This window comes from Malus sylvestris, chromosome 7, assembly GCF_916048215.2.
Source record: "Malus sylvestris chromosome 7, drMalSylv7.2, whole genome shotgun sequence".
Taxonomy (NCBI): domain Eukaryota; kingdom Viridiplantae; phylum Streptophyta; class Magnoliopsida; order Rosales; family Rosaceae; genus Malus; species Malus sylvestris.
Genome location: NC_062266.1, coordinates 26,756,928 through 26,774,280, shown reverse-complemented (window position 1 = coordinate 26,774,280; position 17,353 = coordinate 26,756,928). Strand labels below are relative to the sequence as shown.

The window sequence follows — 17,353 nt, the reverse complement described above, 5'->3', positions numbered from 1 at the left end:
TACATTAGTTACTTGGTACATTTGAATTTTTGGTCCATTTGGCTTCTTGGTACATTTGAATTTTTGGTACGTTTGTTTTCAAAACATAAGTTTTATTACTTTTTGTCCTAATAATGAGGAATTACTTTAATTAATTATTATTATTTTTATATAAAGAGTCGTTAACAATGTAAAAGTTTAAATTACTTTAATTAATTATTATTATTTTTATATAAAGAGTCGTTAACAATGTAAAAGTTTAAATTACTTTAATTAATTTTTATTAATTTTTATTTTTTATAGAAAGAGTCATTAATTAACGGACAATAGCCTTTTTGTTAATTCAAAACTATATGATTTATCGTTATTATTTTGCATTATCTACAATAATAAGGATTTATATCTGATCAACTAAAGTTGTTCGATTTATCTACCAAAAAACAAGACTATCTAGAGTATTGTGTATGAATCAAACATATTTTTAAACATTCCAAAAAGATGAATATTCATTTTAATATAGTTTATAATTGGGTACGTTTTAATTAGGGGTTGGTATGTTTTCGTTTGACGTTGGTACGTTTTCATTTAATGTTGGTATGTTTCCATTTGGCGTGGATGTACATTTAGATTTGAAAAGTTTAAATTTTTAGACTTAAATATAGTTGAAATTATTTAAAATATATAGTACATAATTAAATAATTTCAATTAATCTGAAGTAGTTCAAGTCTGAGTATCTTAATCAAATGTTTCAAAAGCTTAATAAAAAACTCAAAAAGCATAAATGTTTAGTCTACAAAAGTCTAAAATGAGGCATCTAATTCTAATTTTCTCCTTTTAATTCTACATGATGTGTTAGTAAACACAAGAAAAAAAAGTGAAATGATTCTCATACCTATATTTTCCAGTCATTTTTGCATTCTACACACTCGGTTAATTATTGTCAATTGATCTATTTTAATTCATTTAGTTTGAAGACGGAAAATTAACAGAGATGTGTGAAATGTTAAAATGCCACCACCCATTTAGTAAACGCTTTGAACTCAAGACCCAACGGTTACCCTTTATGTTATCTGAAGTTAAACTTCTATGCGTACGGAGTTGAAGGCTTGAAGCTACTTTTATTGTATAAACGTTTGTTCTTCTGTATAAAGAATTTTTACAACTGAAACAGACAATTAACTAATAATATCCACCCATCTCCTGCCTTGCATCTGCCTTCTTGATTTACTTTTTACTTGGGTAAATCGTCGTTTTCACGTTTTAATTCTCCCTCCAGCCTCGCATTTCCAAAGCAACTTCTCTCATCCAACCAACTAATTATATCAGAAAAAACAACCTCAATGTTTTCAGGTGTTTCTCCATAGAGCAGTCCATGCCACATATCCGGGTACATCTTCAACGTCTTGTCATGGGAGGCGGCTACCTCATGGAGTTGTTTGCTGACGGATTTGTCGGTAACCTTATCGTCTTCACCATGGAGAACTATGAACGGCAAGGTGACCTAATCAAAGTAGACAAGAACAAAAAAACAAATTATTATACGTGACGTAAGGTCATGTATCAGTAACGCCAAAGAGATTACATTTTGGTACAGTACCTCGTCGAGCCTCTGTTCAAGGTCCGAACTGACCCTCAAAAGTTCGTAGCCGGTTTGGAGACGAGGCCGGCCTTTGTAGCAGTAGGGGTTTTCTCTAACCTGCGATTAGGTTAGCATTATCAGCAATGGCCTGCATTTTTAATTTGGTTGATATATATTTAGAAAATATATTATATACAAAATTATATATAACTACCTGTTTTCTTATTTCAGGCATTTTGAAAGCAACATCAATAATATCATTTGTGGGGATTATTTTCCAGGTCGGAATGAACTTGCAGAGCTTTGTCAAAGCACTGATCACTAATGGGGATGGCCTCAGCTCATCTGCAATCTGTAAGTAAAATGGTTATAAAAAAAACCAGAAAACGTGTCGGTTTAACTTTCATGATTTGGAGTTGAATGTAAAGTCCATTAACTAAATTGTATTAATTTTTAGTTTTAAAATAATGAAATTTCGAAAGTGAAAGAGCACCACACTTTTTCTGTATGGATGGGGATAAAATTGAATAACACATATTTCCCCATTTCAAGGAAAGGGTTTAATTTCTAAATGATTTCAAAGGAAAACAAACAAAAGTAGTTTGGAAAGGTTTGTGGATTCGAAAATTTGGGATGAGGTGAAGGTGCTCCTAGTTGTTATAAATAGGCAAAGGTGAGAGATACATTTGGTAGAGACATGAGTAAAACAAGTATAATGTATCACACTATTTATTTTTGTACTATCACACAAAAGAATTGCAGGTAAAGCCAGGAAGAAATGGATATTGGTATTATTGTTTTCACTTTTTCTTTTGTGTGTGTTGTGAATGCTCCTTATATAGAGCCATATCCATGAAGAATCATAAAAATAAAATGAGTGCATTTTGAAAAACATCATACAGCAACAACAATGCTACTTTTCTTAAGTTTTCCTCACTTTTTATCTTTGACTAAAATATGTGAGTATTCATTCCCACAACTTTTACAACACTACTAATGTCTTTAATTATTTAGGATAATAAGGTCGGAAAGGCTCATACTAATTTTTCGCTTTGCCTTTCTTGCAACAAAAAACAAAATAGTTTTCATCTAAAATATTTTACTTTAATAAGAGAATACATTACAATGAGAAAATCCATCGAGGATTAATAAACCATACATATCAAACACTAACTAAGAAATAATGTTAGGAAAGTTGGATGTAAGCTCAGTTAAAATTGTGTTTTGTAATTAAAAAAAAATTGTTGAACAGAAATGTCATATACTAAATGGCACCCGATAAAGAAGAAGGCTAATCTAGATTGATAAGGTTAAACACTATTTTTCTCGACTGATTCAAAGGGCTTCAAACCACAGAGATTCGGTCAACAAATTAATTTTAAAATAATAAAAAATTTAAGAAAAGGTGCAATCTTTTTGTTGGTGTCCAAATTCAATTTTTGCATAGAAATAAAATAAAGATTATAAAAAGAAAAAAACCCACCAGAAACCAGGGCTGAAAAAACTCCAATGAGAGTAGTCCAAAAAGAACGTGGAAACAAATTAGAAGCAAATACCTTACACATGGGCGCAACCAAAACCGCACCATCCCAAAAGTCTGGCTTTTTCCTGTGCACCAGCAGAGCCACAGCTCCTCCCATTGACTCCCCCATTAGATACCTCATCCTTCCCTTGTTGTCTTTGCTCTCTGAATTGTCACCACAAATTAAAATCAAAGACAAAAAAAGGGCATGAAAAGGAGTCGAAATTCTTTGTACAGGATGTCATTCAACATGTTATCTACTAATTTTATTGGCAAGCAGTCTATGCTTTAATTGAAAAGAAATGTCGAAGAATTGTAAATTGGAGAGACAGAGTGCGAAAAATCTAACCACATATGTTTGTGAAGTGGCTGGTACAGTCATCCACCACATCATCAAAACTCTTCACGTAACCTTGTAGGCCTGCTGACTTTCCATGACCTTCATAGTCTATTCCATATATGGCAAAGCGTGCTTTGGCTAGCCTGATTGCGGTGCCTGATCAAAGTGGACAATTTTGAAAACCTGTTAATTTTCAGGAGTACATATATAATATAAATATGTTTTCTTTGGGTATTTTTAGAGTTATGAATTGATGGGGAAAAAACTTTGACACTAACTGTTCATGGTGATGCTGCATTCCATGCCGTATCCATGGCAGATAAAGATTAATGCTTTGGGTTTGGTGTTATTCGGGAGCCATCTGCATGTGAAAAGCTTCATGCCTCTAGAATTTAAGATGTACTCCTGCAAATATATAAAAATTAATTAGAACTAAACACACAGAAAAGTATTTTCTAAAATTAGATCAAAACCCAATACAGAACTTGGTCTGACCTCTTCATATTTGACACCATCCATGTCAGAGGCCTGTAGAAATCCAACAATTATAAGAAAACCAATACACAAAGAAGATGAACGATGAGATAGAGGGAGAGGGGGAGGGGGAGAGAGAGAGAAACGAACCATGATGTGTAGAGTGCTTCAAATATTGGAAGAATCTGAGGATTTTCTGGAAGACTGCTAATAGTATGATCAGTGAGAGAAAAATACGCAAAAATCAGATGGAATATAACAAATTAGAAGTTAGAGTGGACAGTATAAGGGAGTTGAGGTTGTATAAAAGTAGAAACCAATGTATACATGTGTATAAATAGGCCTGCCTTGGAGTGATACATGCGGTCAACTTGAATCCTACATATGTTTGGACTTTGTATACGGTTGAGATAAAAATTATGAAGTGGAAAATAGAAGAAGAATGGACGTTAGTCGTGACTGATATAGCTCAAACAAATAAATAAATAAAAGATAATTCTTGTGTTTTTTTTTATGGAAACTTACTTATCTCTTTACTTACTTATGATTGACGAACCTTTACAGTCTGAATATCATAATCAAAACCGTTCATTCTCTTTATCATCATTTAAAGATCATATATGCAAAAAATTATTCAATTTGGAGTTTTTTTAGCCATTCATATGCATAAAACAAATAGATGGTTCACCATGAGGATGTTACTTGTTTCCAAGACTATTGATTGATTTCACACGTATGGATGACTAAATGATCTCCAAATTGAATAATTTTTTTTTTTTTTTGCAGATATGATCTCATATAATGATAAAAAGAATGAATGGTCTGATTATGATGTTCGAAAGGTAAAAATTCATTAGTTTAAGTGGGGAGACAAGTAAGTACCCCATGAGGAGACACAAGCATTATTCATAAATAATAACCGAAATAACATTAGCAAACCAATAAATGCATGTTGCTAGTTATACACACAAAATTGACTACTAATACATGTACAAATGTTTGTTGCTATCTAGAGACACAAAATTGACTACTAATATAAGTACAAATATTTGTTGCTATTTAGACGCATAAAATTAGCCACTAATACAGTTGAAACTCGCATACAATAGTATGTCAATAAGGGAAGCCTTTAAGGGGAGGGATCCTCATTTAAAAAAAAAAATGGGAACACCCTCTTGACTGTAATGAAATTCTGTGATTGAGATTTTGTGACATATGATTTAATCTCAACCACAGAATTTCATTAAAATCTAATCTAATCGTCAAGAGGGTATCCCCATTTGTTTTTACAAATGGGGATCCCTTCAATAAGTATGGCAAGTTTATGTGTTCAAATATATATATATATATATATATATATATATATATATATATATATATATATATTTTTTTTTTTTTTTTTTTTTTAAATTTTAAATTAACTGTTTCAACTTAATAGACACGCTACTGCTGTAAAGCTGTTATTTTAATATAGCATATAGATCCAACCCAATTGGAAGAAGACTTTTAACTGCTTTGCTTAAACCAAGGATCTGCATCCTTAATTTGAAACTTAGGCCAATTGGTAATATAATATTAAGAGTAAATTGTACAAATGGTCCCTCAACTTTAATCAAATTGGAGCAATGGTCCCTCAACTAAAAATCCATTACCATTGGTCCCTCAACTTATCAAAATGTGTAGCTATAGTCATTTTCATCAATTTTGTCAAAATTTTGTCAAAATAAGCTATGTTGGGAATGACCATTTATATAATTAGGGTCCCTTAACTCATCAAAGTGTATAATTATGGTTCTTTTCGTCAACTATGTCAAAAAATTTGTCAAAACGAGTTATATTGTAAGGACCATTGCTACAATTGGATTAAAGTTAAAGGATCATTTCTCCACTTGAATTAAAGTTCAGGGACCAATGGTAATGGATTTTTAGTTGAGGGATCATAGCTGCACGTTTTGATAAGTTGAGGGACCAAAGGTAATGGATTTTTAGTTGAGAGACCATTGCTCCAATTGAGTTAAAGTTAAGGGACCATAGCTACAATGTACTCTAATATTAAAGGCATCTAATAAACTATTAGTTCATACCAACAACGTGAGAAGTAGTTTATTTAGGGTTGTTAGTCTTTCATATGATATATACATATTATTATAACAAGAAAATTATATTTTGTCAAACAGTAGATAATTTATATGCAAATCCCTTTTTTTCACTGAAGGGGCAATGCACTCTTTGAATGATAATTTTCCAGATAGTATATAATTTATATGCTGTCATCGATTGTGTCAACGAGAGACATTAAATTGTGCTCGGCCAAAAAATAACTAACCAAAAGGTACACTAATGTGTTTGTATACGCAACTATTGATTTGAACCAAAATTGATCACATGGGGAGATCAGTTTTGTACATTGCAATATGTCAAGAACACTTTTTCTTTCTTACACACACACACACACATACACACACACACACACACACACATATATATATATATATATATATATATATATATATATATATTCGATCTTGATTTCGTCTTCTAGATTTATTTGATTTCCTTGGTCAAGGGGAATGCAAGTCAATAAAGTGCGTATTGGAAATGTAGGGCTTCTGTATTAAGGAACACCGGATAAGAAGAAGGAAAGGTGAGTGGGCAGATAAGTATCCAAACTCTCCATTGGCCAAGTGGATATAATTCTACTCTATTTTTTTTTATTACAAATGTTGGCATGGAAATGGAGAAGTTTTTTTTTTTTTAAATTTATTATTATTAAGGAAACTGTTAGGGTTCGAAACTGTTATAATAATTTGGGGTTGGAGAGAGTTTTAAACCTAAGACGTATGAATGTAAATCTAATACTCTGTCCACTAGAATATTGGATAACAAGTGGAGATCGATAACTAATTTCCAAAATATTTGGGAAAAAAGAAAAAAAAATCTATTATTTGGGGGTATGATTCATATAATGGACTGCGGCCTTTGGGGTTTTGCCTAGACACATGGATCATGAGTTGCATGAGCGGTTCCTATTTTTAGTTTTCATTTATTTATTTTAATTTTTGGGCCGACGTGCAACTATGTAATCTATATGCAAATGCAACCATGCACCTTAATTTGAGGCTTTAACCCTTCTAATTATGAGTTATGTTTTTTACTCTGCCAATAGAATAGTCTTGTAAGAAGATTGTAATTTAGTTGGTTAACAGTTACGAGCATATATTCTCTTACACAAGAAGTTTCGAACTTCCGAGTCCAACCTTCTTTCAATTATCAGTTGTACTATGCCGATTATTTATATGTTTTCAGTAAAAAAATATACTAGAAAATATCATGAAGAGAAGAAAATGTCAAAGCGGTTTGTAGTGAGGATGCATTTTATCTACATGACTTGGACATTTATTCCATTCCCACCAAATAAATGACAAAAAAAAAATAAAAATCAATTTATATCAAAATATATAAAGAAAAGAAGCAGAAATTTGACAAATTATTATTGACACCTGAAAAAATTATCATGTGTAAAAACGTAAAAGGAAAACTTCTGAAAAAATGTGGTTAGTACCAAAATTTGAAAGGTGGTTTCTAATTAATTACACAGTTGTGTTGGAGATTTCATAAAAATATATACAATGTATAATTATAAAGTGAAATACTGGTGTGTAAGATTGGTTCTTAGTTGGTAATAGTATAATACTCAAAGTACAGGGCAATGATTGTCTGCCCTCCTACTTTCGATGTCCTCTCGTGCCTTTCTATTTGTGTAGTCACGGTTAAGTCATGTTAACATTTTATATTACTATTCAATTTTGTCTTATTATCTTTATAAAAAAAATAATATAAAATATTAACGTGACTTAACCGTGACCATACAAAACAGGAGAGCACGAGAGGACAATGAAAGTGGGAGAATAGACAATCCTTGTCCCAAAGTACACGTCTTTTAGTTGAAATGGTGCAGATATAACTTTGTCCAAGAGCCATGCACCTTTAAATAGGACAAGGATTATCTGTCCTCCTTATTTCCGTGCCCTCCTGTTTTGTGTGGTCACGTTTAAATCACGTCAACATTTTATATTACTATTCAATTTTGTCTTATTATCTCTATAAAAAATAATATAAAATGTTGATGTGGCTTAACTATGACCACACAAACAGAAAAACATAGAAGTGCACATGAATAAGGAGGGCAGACAATCTTTGTCCCTTTAAATATTAGGTTTTTTTTTGTACTGGCAACGGTTCAGTCAAATCCAAACAGTGCCAAATTAAAGGCACCAGTAGTTTTGTAAACAGATGTGACCATTTGGACACTTCGAATTGATATGAATCCCGTATCCTCCTGTTTTGTGTGATCACGGTTAAGTTACGTGAACATTTTATATTACTATTTATTTTTGTCTTATTATCTCTATAAAAAAAATATAAAATATTGACGTGGTTTAACCATAATCACACAAACAGGAAAACATAAAAGTTCATGAGAACAAAGATGACAGACAATCCTTGTCCCTTTAAATATTAGGTTTTTTTGTACTGGCAACGGTTCAGTCAAATCCAAACAGTGCCAAATTAAAGGCACCAGTAGTTTTGTAAACAGATGTGACCATTTCGACACTTCGAATTGATATGAATGGGTGTCATGACATAGATGCATACCCGATGATGTCTGCCAGATTATTAACAGTTAGAAATTGTTAACAGAACAGTTTCATACTGCCTTTCATCTCAATCATACAATTTCTTTCTAATTATTTCTAAGAAAATACTTTAATTTTTTCTATTTACAAATTTTAAACTTTATTGTATCCTATAATTTATTTACCAAAAATTCTTTAGCAAACTCATTTAAATGAAGATAAATAACATTTAAAAAAAACGACTCAAATCATACTTCAAAGTTGTCTTTCATATTTCCTACATTAACACCAACAAGTTGTAGTTGGCTGATGGATTTAAGCTTTGTTTCCATCTACGTAAGCCAAAAAAAGTTGCATATATGCATATTATGCATATGGCCTTGGGGCCTGCATAGGGGGAGGCATCTATCTATAATACTTGTTCTTTTTCGCTGGTTATACATAGGGGAGGCCCATAGCTATGTTAATTACTTGTTCTCTTTTGTTGGTTATGTATATTATCTAACTGTTTGCAAACCCTAGCTCGAATGTACAAAGATTTCTTGACTTTTTACTCCAAAACCCTACAATGGAGACATGAAGAAAAGGAAAAATCTTCTTCTTGTTGTTAGCTTTTACTTAGTCAAATCTTGCAATCGATCGGTGGACGATGATGATATAGTCAGATAGTGGCACCCTAATTAATTATATAATTAGCGTCATCTTCCAATGAATTCAAGTAGTAATGGCCATCTATTAATTTGATAAACATTTTGAAGGGTCGGCAATTTGGACTCTCCATAGCTTAATGATTATGTCAGAACATAAATCTATTTTCCTTTATAGGAGTCCCTTCATAAGAAGGATCATTCTTTCTGAAATAACAAAGTTGGAGATGGCAATTTGTGGCCCTGGAAAGAGCAATGGGCCGTTACATAGAAACAGCAATGTTATGATTTGGGACAGGGAAGAAATAAATGTTTTTAACTGCTCGAGCGATAAGTTATTTTTTGTCAAATTACTTACATATTATTGTTAGCTCTTGCTATTCACCATAGGAGATTTTCCAAAATGCTTATCACGCTAGCTTCCTCGGTGAACTTTTTTCTTATGTTTTTATATATTATTAAGTGTTGTAGTGATTGATTAATGGTAGTGACAAATAAATGAGGAAATGTTTTAGCTCACGAGAATCACATCACCACATCAGTACTCAAATTCAACAATGATCACGATGAAGCTATGCGCATTTACGAATTTTTAAATAAAGACAGATGACTAGAACTTTAGAGAAAAGGCCTTTGAAATTGAGACATTGATGAGATAATATTATCTAATGACAGCAGTAATTACCCTAATTCTTTAATTAAAAGGTGATTAATCATTTTGAAAGATTCGTTAAGAGATTTGCAATCAACGTAGATCTGTTAACATGTTGATGGTATAGATTTGATCAAATTAATGTACTAACTTTGGTGAAACGAATCACATTTCCTTTCCACTACTTGACTTTTGGCAGATATTGATAACTCATATATTTCATGCATTTATACCATCCATTTCTAGTCTCTTTGTGATGTTTTTGAGTTAAACTGGTTGCATTTTACCCTATTTTGTGTTAGTATGCAGTTACATGTACTTTAGTATCAATTTGAGGGCAAAAGAAGTGAAAACATGCCCTTTTTGGAGCTGATCCTTATTCAAACATGGAGAGAAGTTTACTAGCCTGTTTTGGAGCCCAAATAAAATTGTTACTTGTTTTGAAGTCCAAATAAAGAACCCAAGACGAATCTAGCTTGTTAGAAAATCAGGAACAAAATGGGAAAGGAATTGAGATATCTAGCTTGATTTGAAGGTGCCAAATAAGGCAAAAACATGCAAAATAAAGGCTAAGTTGTTGGGATCACTTTGGAATATCTTCCAGCCTTTTTTACCCCATAAAAACTTGCCTTTTAGCCACTTTTACATGCCCTTTTTATTCTAGGCAAATTACACAATTCTGATGACCTATTTTTCCTCTCTTTTCATTCACTCTTAAAAAAACCCTAGCCGTTCCATATAGTTTCACCACTACTAAAGACTCATCGCAGAAGACTGTTCTTGGAGAGGTTCTACATCAGAATTGCTTCAAGGGTTTCCTCTCATGAATTTCTTTTCACTGATGATGTGTATTTTCGTTTTAATTTTTGTGAACATGATGTGTAACTAAGTTCATCACTAGGGATTTTGATGTAGCCTTGCAAAATTGATCCATGTTTTTAAGTTATAGTATTCAGTTTATCAATATGCTTCCTATTTCATTCATTGAACCTATTGTTAAATTTGTTTGTTGATTTTAATGTTTGATCACCATTAGGGTTAACTACATATCATTTAATCAAGATTATAGTAAACATCATGCTTAATCTTGGTAGACATGTGAATGAATGAAGAGAATGTTATGCAAACACCCTGCCATGTATTTTCTTTGGTTCTTTAATGTTTTCTTGCATGCTGAAAACTCTTAATGAGGAACTCAGGTTGAACATCCCAATCAGGTTGCAGATTAGGAGAATTTGATCAAAACCACACATCATATGGCTGATCATATATATGTAAAACGAACTCAGGAAATAGGTTGGAAGTTGAATATGACATAACTTTATAAACATGAATTGGTTTTGTAATGGTGAATTCGAATCTCTGGCCTCATCTTCATTGCTTCTACATTAATATATTATTCGCTGCTACATTCTTGCATTTTAATTTAATTAAGTTTACAACACAAAAACTACTCTCAATTGGTTACTTTCATTCTTTAGTTAGGGTTCTTTCAAAGTTAGTAATTTATAGAGGTCCAATTAGTCCCTGTGGTTCGACACCCTTACTCGTGCTATTATACTAACCATATTTTTGCACTAGGAAGGAACACAACAGATATCAGTTTCATATACATTGTTTATATTGCAACTAGTTGGGGGGGAAGCATGATTGTATCAATCAATGCATGTGTCATGCTTTGCAATGAGAAAGTGAGATTACCAAATTCAACAGTTTTGGGTATTTTATTATCCATGATATCACTATCCTTATGCTTTGGAGAGGTTATGGGTTTGGTTTATATCGTTGTCGAATGAGCAATGTTCATGCACCAGCTACAGCTGCAGTACGTACCAAGTTATAATTCGATTGATATTGGATAGGCCATATATAGGGTTTCAAATTGCATGACTTCTTTATGGTTGAATATATCAAAAAAACATTTATATCAAATACTTCTTATTCTATTAATTATGGTGATTGATAATTACTTCTCCATCCAAAGCCAGAGTTGTAATCGTCCCTTTCCTCTTTTTCTTGACACAAAGATATGGTCTTAAGTCTCACTTGGGTATCAAAATTTCTATGAATCGAACCAAAGATCTTTCAATTAGATGTAAGGAGGAGAATTACTGAACCGTAGTTACCCATTTTCTTTAGGCTTCAATATTTACTAAAGGCTTTTTAGCCAAAATGGTTCCTAAGATTTGCATAAAACATCACTTTGGCCCCTGAGATTGAAAATCAATAGAAATGGTCCATAAGATTGTCCAACATTTATTATTTTGGTCATTCTGTTAAAAACTCCGTTAAGTGTCTTGGAGCTCTTGGCCGAAATCTTGGCAATTTTCAAAGCTTCGTAACTCAATCGTTTCTTAATCAAATTTGACCCATAGTATATCAAAATGAAGATAGGAAAGTGTAGAACAAGGTTATACCTATTTGGAAGCCCAATGTTTTTCGAAGATGGTCGGAAAATAGCCTGATAGGTGACTGGTCTACGGGAAAACTGGAAAACTTGTCGAAAATTGGGTAAATTTTAAACATTCATAACTTCTTCAATACTCAACAAAATCGAGTGATTCAAAAAACGAAAATCATACTTCTCAACGAGATAAAGAGAATCATACCTATCTTGGTCTTTAGTTAGTCACTTTCGAGCCGTTTTCCAGCCAAACCATAGTGAATTAGCAGTCAAAAAATGTACCATTCTATTTGTCTCATTGAGAAGTATGATTTTTATTTTTGAATCACTCGATTTCGTTGAGTATTGAAGAAGTTATGAACGTTTAAAGTTTTCCAGTTTTCCCGCTGACCAGTCACATTTCAGGCTATTTTCCGGCCATCTCTGACAACCATTGGGCTTCCAAATAGGTACAATCTTATTCTACACTTTCCTATCTTCATTTTGATATATTATGGGTCAAATTTGGTTAAGAAACGATTGAGTTAAGAAGCTTTGAAAATTGCCCAAATTTCTGACTAAGAGCTCTAGGACACTTAACCGAGTTTTTAACGAAATGACCAAAATAATGGATGGTGGATAATTTCAAAGACAATTTCTATTGATTTTCAATCTCAAGGACAAAGTGATGTGTTATGCAAATCTCATGGACCATTTTGGCTAAAAAGTTTGTACTAAAAGAATAGCCATGCTACACAATTTGGGCTGAGCTTTCTCAAGACATGGGCTTCAAAGTGGGCTCCTTGACTAATTGGGCCATCACACTAAGACCCACTTCCATTTGTATAACTAAAACCCAAATCAGCAATAGCCCAATCATACCCAACCTAAAGTCCATACACCCGCGCTACATATAAAATCCCGCTAAATCCACCGCTACTCAAAATTTAGGGTTTCATTTTTCCCGTCAAGCTAAAGAGAAGGAGCCGCCGTTGCAGAACTCGCTCGCACGCAAGCAGCAGCAATGGGTACTTCCACTTGCTCTCTGCGATTTCGGTTCCCCAAAACATTATCCTTTTCTGCTGATGATTTTGTTCTTATTGTTTGTAAACTGTGATAGCGAGAATCAAGGTACATGAGCTGAGGCACAAGACAAAGGCTGACCTTTTGGCTCAGCTCAAGGATCTCAAGGCGGAGCTCGCCCTCCTCCGTGTCGCTAAGGTCACCGGCGGAGCGCCCAACAAGCTCTCCAAGATGTAACAATCAAAACCCAATTTTTTGTTTTCCTGATTTTTGTTCTGAAATCTCAGAAAACGAAGAGAAATTTGATTTTTTGTATTGAAATTTTGGTTTTCGCAGCAAGGTTGTGAGGCTGTCGATCGCCCAGGTGTTGACGGTGATGTCACAGAAGCAGAAGGCTGCTCTCAGAGAAGTGTACAGGAACAAGAAGCTCTTGCCTCTTGATCTCCGTCCCAAGAAGACCAGGGCCATCCGCCGGAGGCTCACCAAGCACCAGGTACTAACGTTTTTCGACTTCGTTTGCTTTTATTTATACTTGAACTGAAATTAAAATGATGAACTATCTTGTAATGGCATTTGATGCAACTGTTTGATATAGTTTATTTATAGTATATGAAACACTACACCGACGTCGATTGTGGACAAATTTTATTTTATATGTAGTTGATCTGCATTGGGTTTTTGTGATTGTTGAAAAGATAGATTGCCCAGTTTGTAGTTTTTTCATTTGGTGTGTATTGGAGTGTGATTTTGTTATGCTGTTGTATTGCACAGTCTTCTTTGAAGACCGAGAGGGAGAAGAAGAAGGAGATGTACTACCCTTTGAGGAAGTATGCCATTAAGGCTTAGAAGGTCCTATTGATTACGTTAGTTCGTCTTGTTATCTTGCTGTAATAGAATATTTTTGTTCACAAGTTTTGGCTTTGAATTTAATTTTGATGTTAGACCTGAAATTTTGGTGTTTAATTGTACTACTCTAGGTTTGGGGAGGTTCATGCCTTACCCAAATTGACTTAAAAGTTTTCTTCGGGCAATGATAGTTAAGATTCTGTTGAGTTCTCTGCTTCTTGAATCCCTGAAGCATTTGATCATTTTTTACTAGAACATTACTACATTTCATGCTTCGCACGGATCATGGTGAGTCTGTTGGATTTGTCATGTGCCCATTGATTGAAAGTTGTTTCTGTGCTACTTTAATACTGGGTTTGTTTTAGAGGTCTCTAACATGCTCCACTCTTTCTGGTGTGGAAATGATTACGATTGTTACATATAGTTACGGTACACATTGCTTTCTAGCCCAAGCATGATTGTTAGTGATCGACACAGCGAGAAAAACTGATCAGATCCATTTGCTAGTCGGCTTTGAAGCTGAATGTTTGTTATCTGCTGTGTGTCAGTTGTTATTTCTGTTGCGGTCTTTTAAATACTTGCGATCTTTGTTTCGTTGGGATGATATATTTGGTCAATTTTCTATGGGGATGGGGATGTATGCTTCTGGGCTTTGGGTAGTTGGTACAGTCTTTTTTGGGTTGACACTGGTTCCTTTTTTGGAAGAATCTGTTTCAATGCGGAAATGTACCATAAAAACACGAATTGTTTTGTACGTGTGTCAAACTGTAATTGAGAAGAAATGAATGCCTAGTGCTATGAGAAGGATGTTTTAAAGGGGAATGATAAGCACATTATTTGTCTCCGCCTAAAAGTAAAGAGTGACAATTAACTCCCCACTCTAAAATCTATTTAACAGAAATAATAATACAATATTGTAATTCTTGATTTATTTCATTTTGGAGGAAATTGTAGTAATGGTGTATCAAATTTAATTGAATTTGAGCAAGGGTCTTTTAATTAAAAATTTGTGATCATTGGTCACAAATGAGCAAAATTGTAGCAACGGGTTTTCAATTTTAACACGGAGAAATATTCCCTCAACTTTTACCCAATTGATATTAGAGAAATGTTTTCTCAACTTTAACCCAATCGTAGCATTTTGACGGATGTTTCAACGAAGTAGACGAAAACGACCATAGTTACACATTTTGATAAGTTAAGAGACGAATAGTCACGAATTTTTAGTTGAAAGACAAATAATTGCGTTAAAGTTGAGAAACTATTGTTACAAAGAGCCGTCGAAGAATTTGTTTATGATATTCCTAATGATATATGATCCGTGGAAATCTTTAAGGGAATGGATCCCTATTTTTTTATTATAAAAATGGGGATTAGTTGTGGGGTTCACACTACATTGAACTTTAACGATCAAAACCATCTATTTTTCAAGTTGCAACTTATAAAAATGGGGAAATGTCATATGAACTTGTTCATATTTTTCAATTTGTCATATAAACTAAAATTTTAAGCAATTTATCATATTAACTTTACAAAATCTTTAATTTTTCATCCCATCCCAACTTCGTTAAGTTTTCTATCCAATATAAGTTATGTGCCTCGCACGTGACTTGTGTTGAGGGTTTTTAGGTCATTTTAACATCTTTTCACAAGTTTTTTTACTTCTATATAGTACAAACCCTTAATATTTTTTTTACTTTTCTTTAGCACATATGCATCTACAACTTCATTTACGGCACAAAACGTCAATTTGTTTCTCATTTATAGAGCCTGTATGAAATTATTCTTCAACATGCTAAAATGCAAAAACTCCCACTTGTGTATCATTACATATTTGGAATAACTAGAAGAGAGTGCATTGCATGATCATTTAATTAATTGCTATCGTATAGAAAATATTGTTCCATTGCATGAGAAGCCCACAATTTTTTGTCGAATACAACTTAATAAAAGGGAAATAAGGTATTAAAATGATCGAAATAACCCTAAACACTTCACATATGACTTATATTGGATGGAAAACTTAACGGAGTTAGGGAGAGATGACAAATTAATGATTTCAAAAGTTGGTATGACAAATTACTTAAAATTTTAGTTTATATGACAAACTAAAAAATACTAACTAGTTCATAGGACATTTCAAAAAATTTCCCGAGATATAATATTAGACCATCTCCAACTCCTTTGGATAAACCTTAAAACTTTAAGTCAAAAAATTTTAAGCTATAACCCAAAAACTGCTTTTCTCCTCCAACTGGCTTAAAATTTTAGTCCGAGATTATTAAATAATCATTTTTGCCTAATTTTTTTTCTCGGTAACTTTTTTGAGAATAAAATTTATGTAGATTATCCTAATTCATTTTTATGAACATTTTAATCTAAAAATATTTAAATTCCAATAAGTAATTAAAAATCATACAAATACATAGGTATTTATAAAGATTTAAGTGAAATTTGATTTAAATAATTTTTCTTAAATTATTTTAGACGTTAGATTTAATTTTGGGCCATCAAATATTTTTTTTACCATTAGATTTGATCTCATTTGATCACAGCCGTTAGATTATAAGTAAAAAACAAAAACAGGTTTGAAATATGATAGTTTGGTAGGTTCAGAATAATTTAAGCCGTTCTTAAATCCTAGAGAAAATCTAGCATAAATATATATTTTCTCCTCATGGCTTATTTTAGCCCAATGGTTGGAGATGGTTTGGGGGGGGGGTTTAAAAGTTTATATTTTAAGTTTTATTCCATGAGTTGAAGATGGTCTTAGGCCATCTCCAACCGAAGGGTCCAGAGGGCCAGAGGGCCGAAAATAGCCCTAAAACCGTCTCCAACCGAAGGCTAGGCCAGAGGGCTAGGGAATCTGGGAGGGCCCCACGGGATCGGAGAGGGCTGGAGGGCTGGCTATTTTTTTTTTAATGTTTCTCATTTCTGTCGGTTATAACCGACAGAAATAATATAATATATATATTATTTCTGTCGGTTATAACCGACAGAAATAACAATTTGAATTTAAACTTCCAACGGCTAGCGCCACTAGCCGTTGTAAACCTTTTTTTTTTTTTATGAATTTAAACCTTTTTTTTTTCTATAACTTCCTATAACTTCTATTTTACAAAATTTGTTTCAATTTTTTTAATTCTATTTTTTTTCCTATAACTTATATTTTACAAAATTTGGTTCATATTTTTTTCATATAACTTCTATTTTACAAAATTTGTTTCATATTTTTTTTTAAATTCCATTTTTTTCCTATAACTTCTATTT

General features: G+C 32.8%; 2 protein-coding genes across 2 annotated transcripts; one reads left to right on the top strand and one right to left on the bottom strand.

Moving 5' to 3' along the window:
* Positions 1-1,078: 1,078 nt before the first annotated feature.
* LOC126627997 (caffeoylshikimate esterase-like) lies at positions 1,079-4,258 on the bottom strand. The gene is made up of 8 exons (XM_050297579.1): positions 4,046-4,258; positions 3,917-3,949; positions 3,700-3,826; positions 3,431-3,577; positions 3,116-3,246; positions 1,774-1,911; positions 1,578-1,676; positions 1,079-1,481 (listed from the first exon to the last, which is right to left on the bottom strand). The coding sequence occupies exons 1-8, from the start codon at positions 4,046-4,048 to the stop codon at positions 1,212-1,214; spliced, it is 948 nt and encodes a 315-aa protein (XP_050153536.1). The 5' UTR covers positions 4,049-4,258; the 3' UTR covers positions 1,079-1,211.
* An 8,855-nt stretch (positions 4,259-13,113) lies between these two features.
* Positions 13,114-14,289, top strand: LOC126630831 (60S ribosomal protein L35). Its single transcript, XM_050301039.1, has 4 exons — positions 13,114-13,242; positions 13,335-13,470; positions 13,574-13,730; positions 14,009-14,289. Exons 1-4 carry the CDS (start codon positions 13,239-13,241, stop codon positions 14,081-14,083), a joined length of 372 nt encoding a protein of 123 aa, XP_050156996.1. The 5' UTR covers positions 13,114-13,238; the 3' UTR covers positions 14,084-14,289.
* The last annotated feature ends 3,064 nt before the right edge of the window (positions 14,290-17,353 follow it).

Bases quoted from the DNA above. Each gene is read 5' to 3' on its own strand.
- LOC126627997 (XM_050297579.1), bottom strand. The intron at 3,827-3,916 runs GTCAGACCAAGT...ATATATTTGCAG, and splicing joins ATGGTGTCAAATATGAAGAG to GAGTACATCTTAAATTCTAG. The intron at 1,912-3,115 runs GTATTTGCTTCT...TTTTACTTACAG, and splicing joins TGGTTGCGCCCATGTGTAAG to ATTGCAGATGAGCTGAGGCC.
- LOC126630831 (XM_050301039.1), top strand. The intron at 13,471-13,573 runs GTAACAATCAAA...TGGTTTTCGCAG, and splicing joins CCCAACAAGCTCTCCAAGAT to CAAGGTTGTGAGGCTGTCGA. The intron at 13,731-14,008 runs GTACTAACGTTT...TGTATTGCACAG, and splicing joins GGAGGCTCACCAAGCACCAG to TCTTCTTTGAAGACCGAGAG.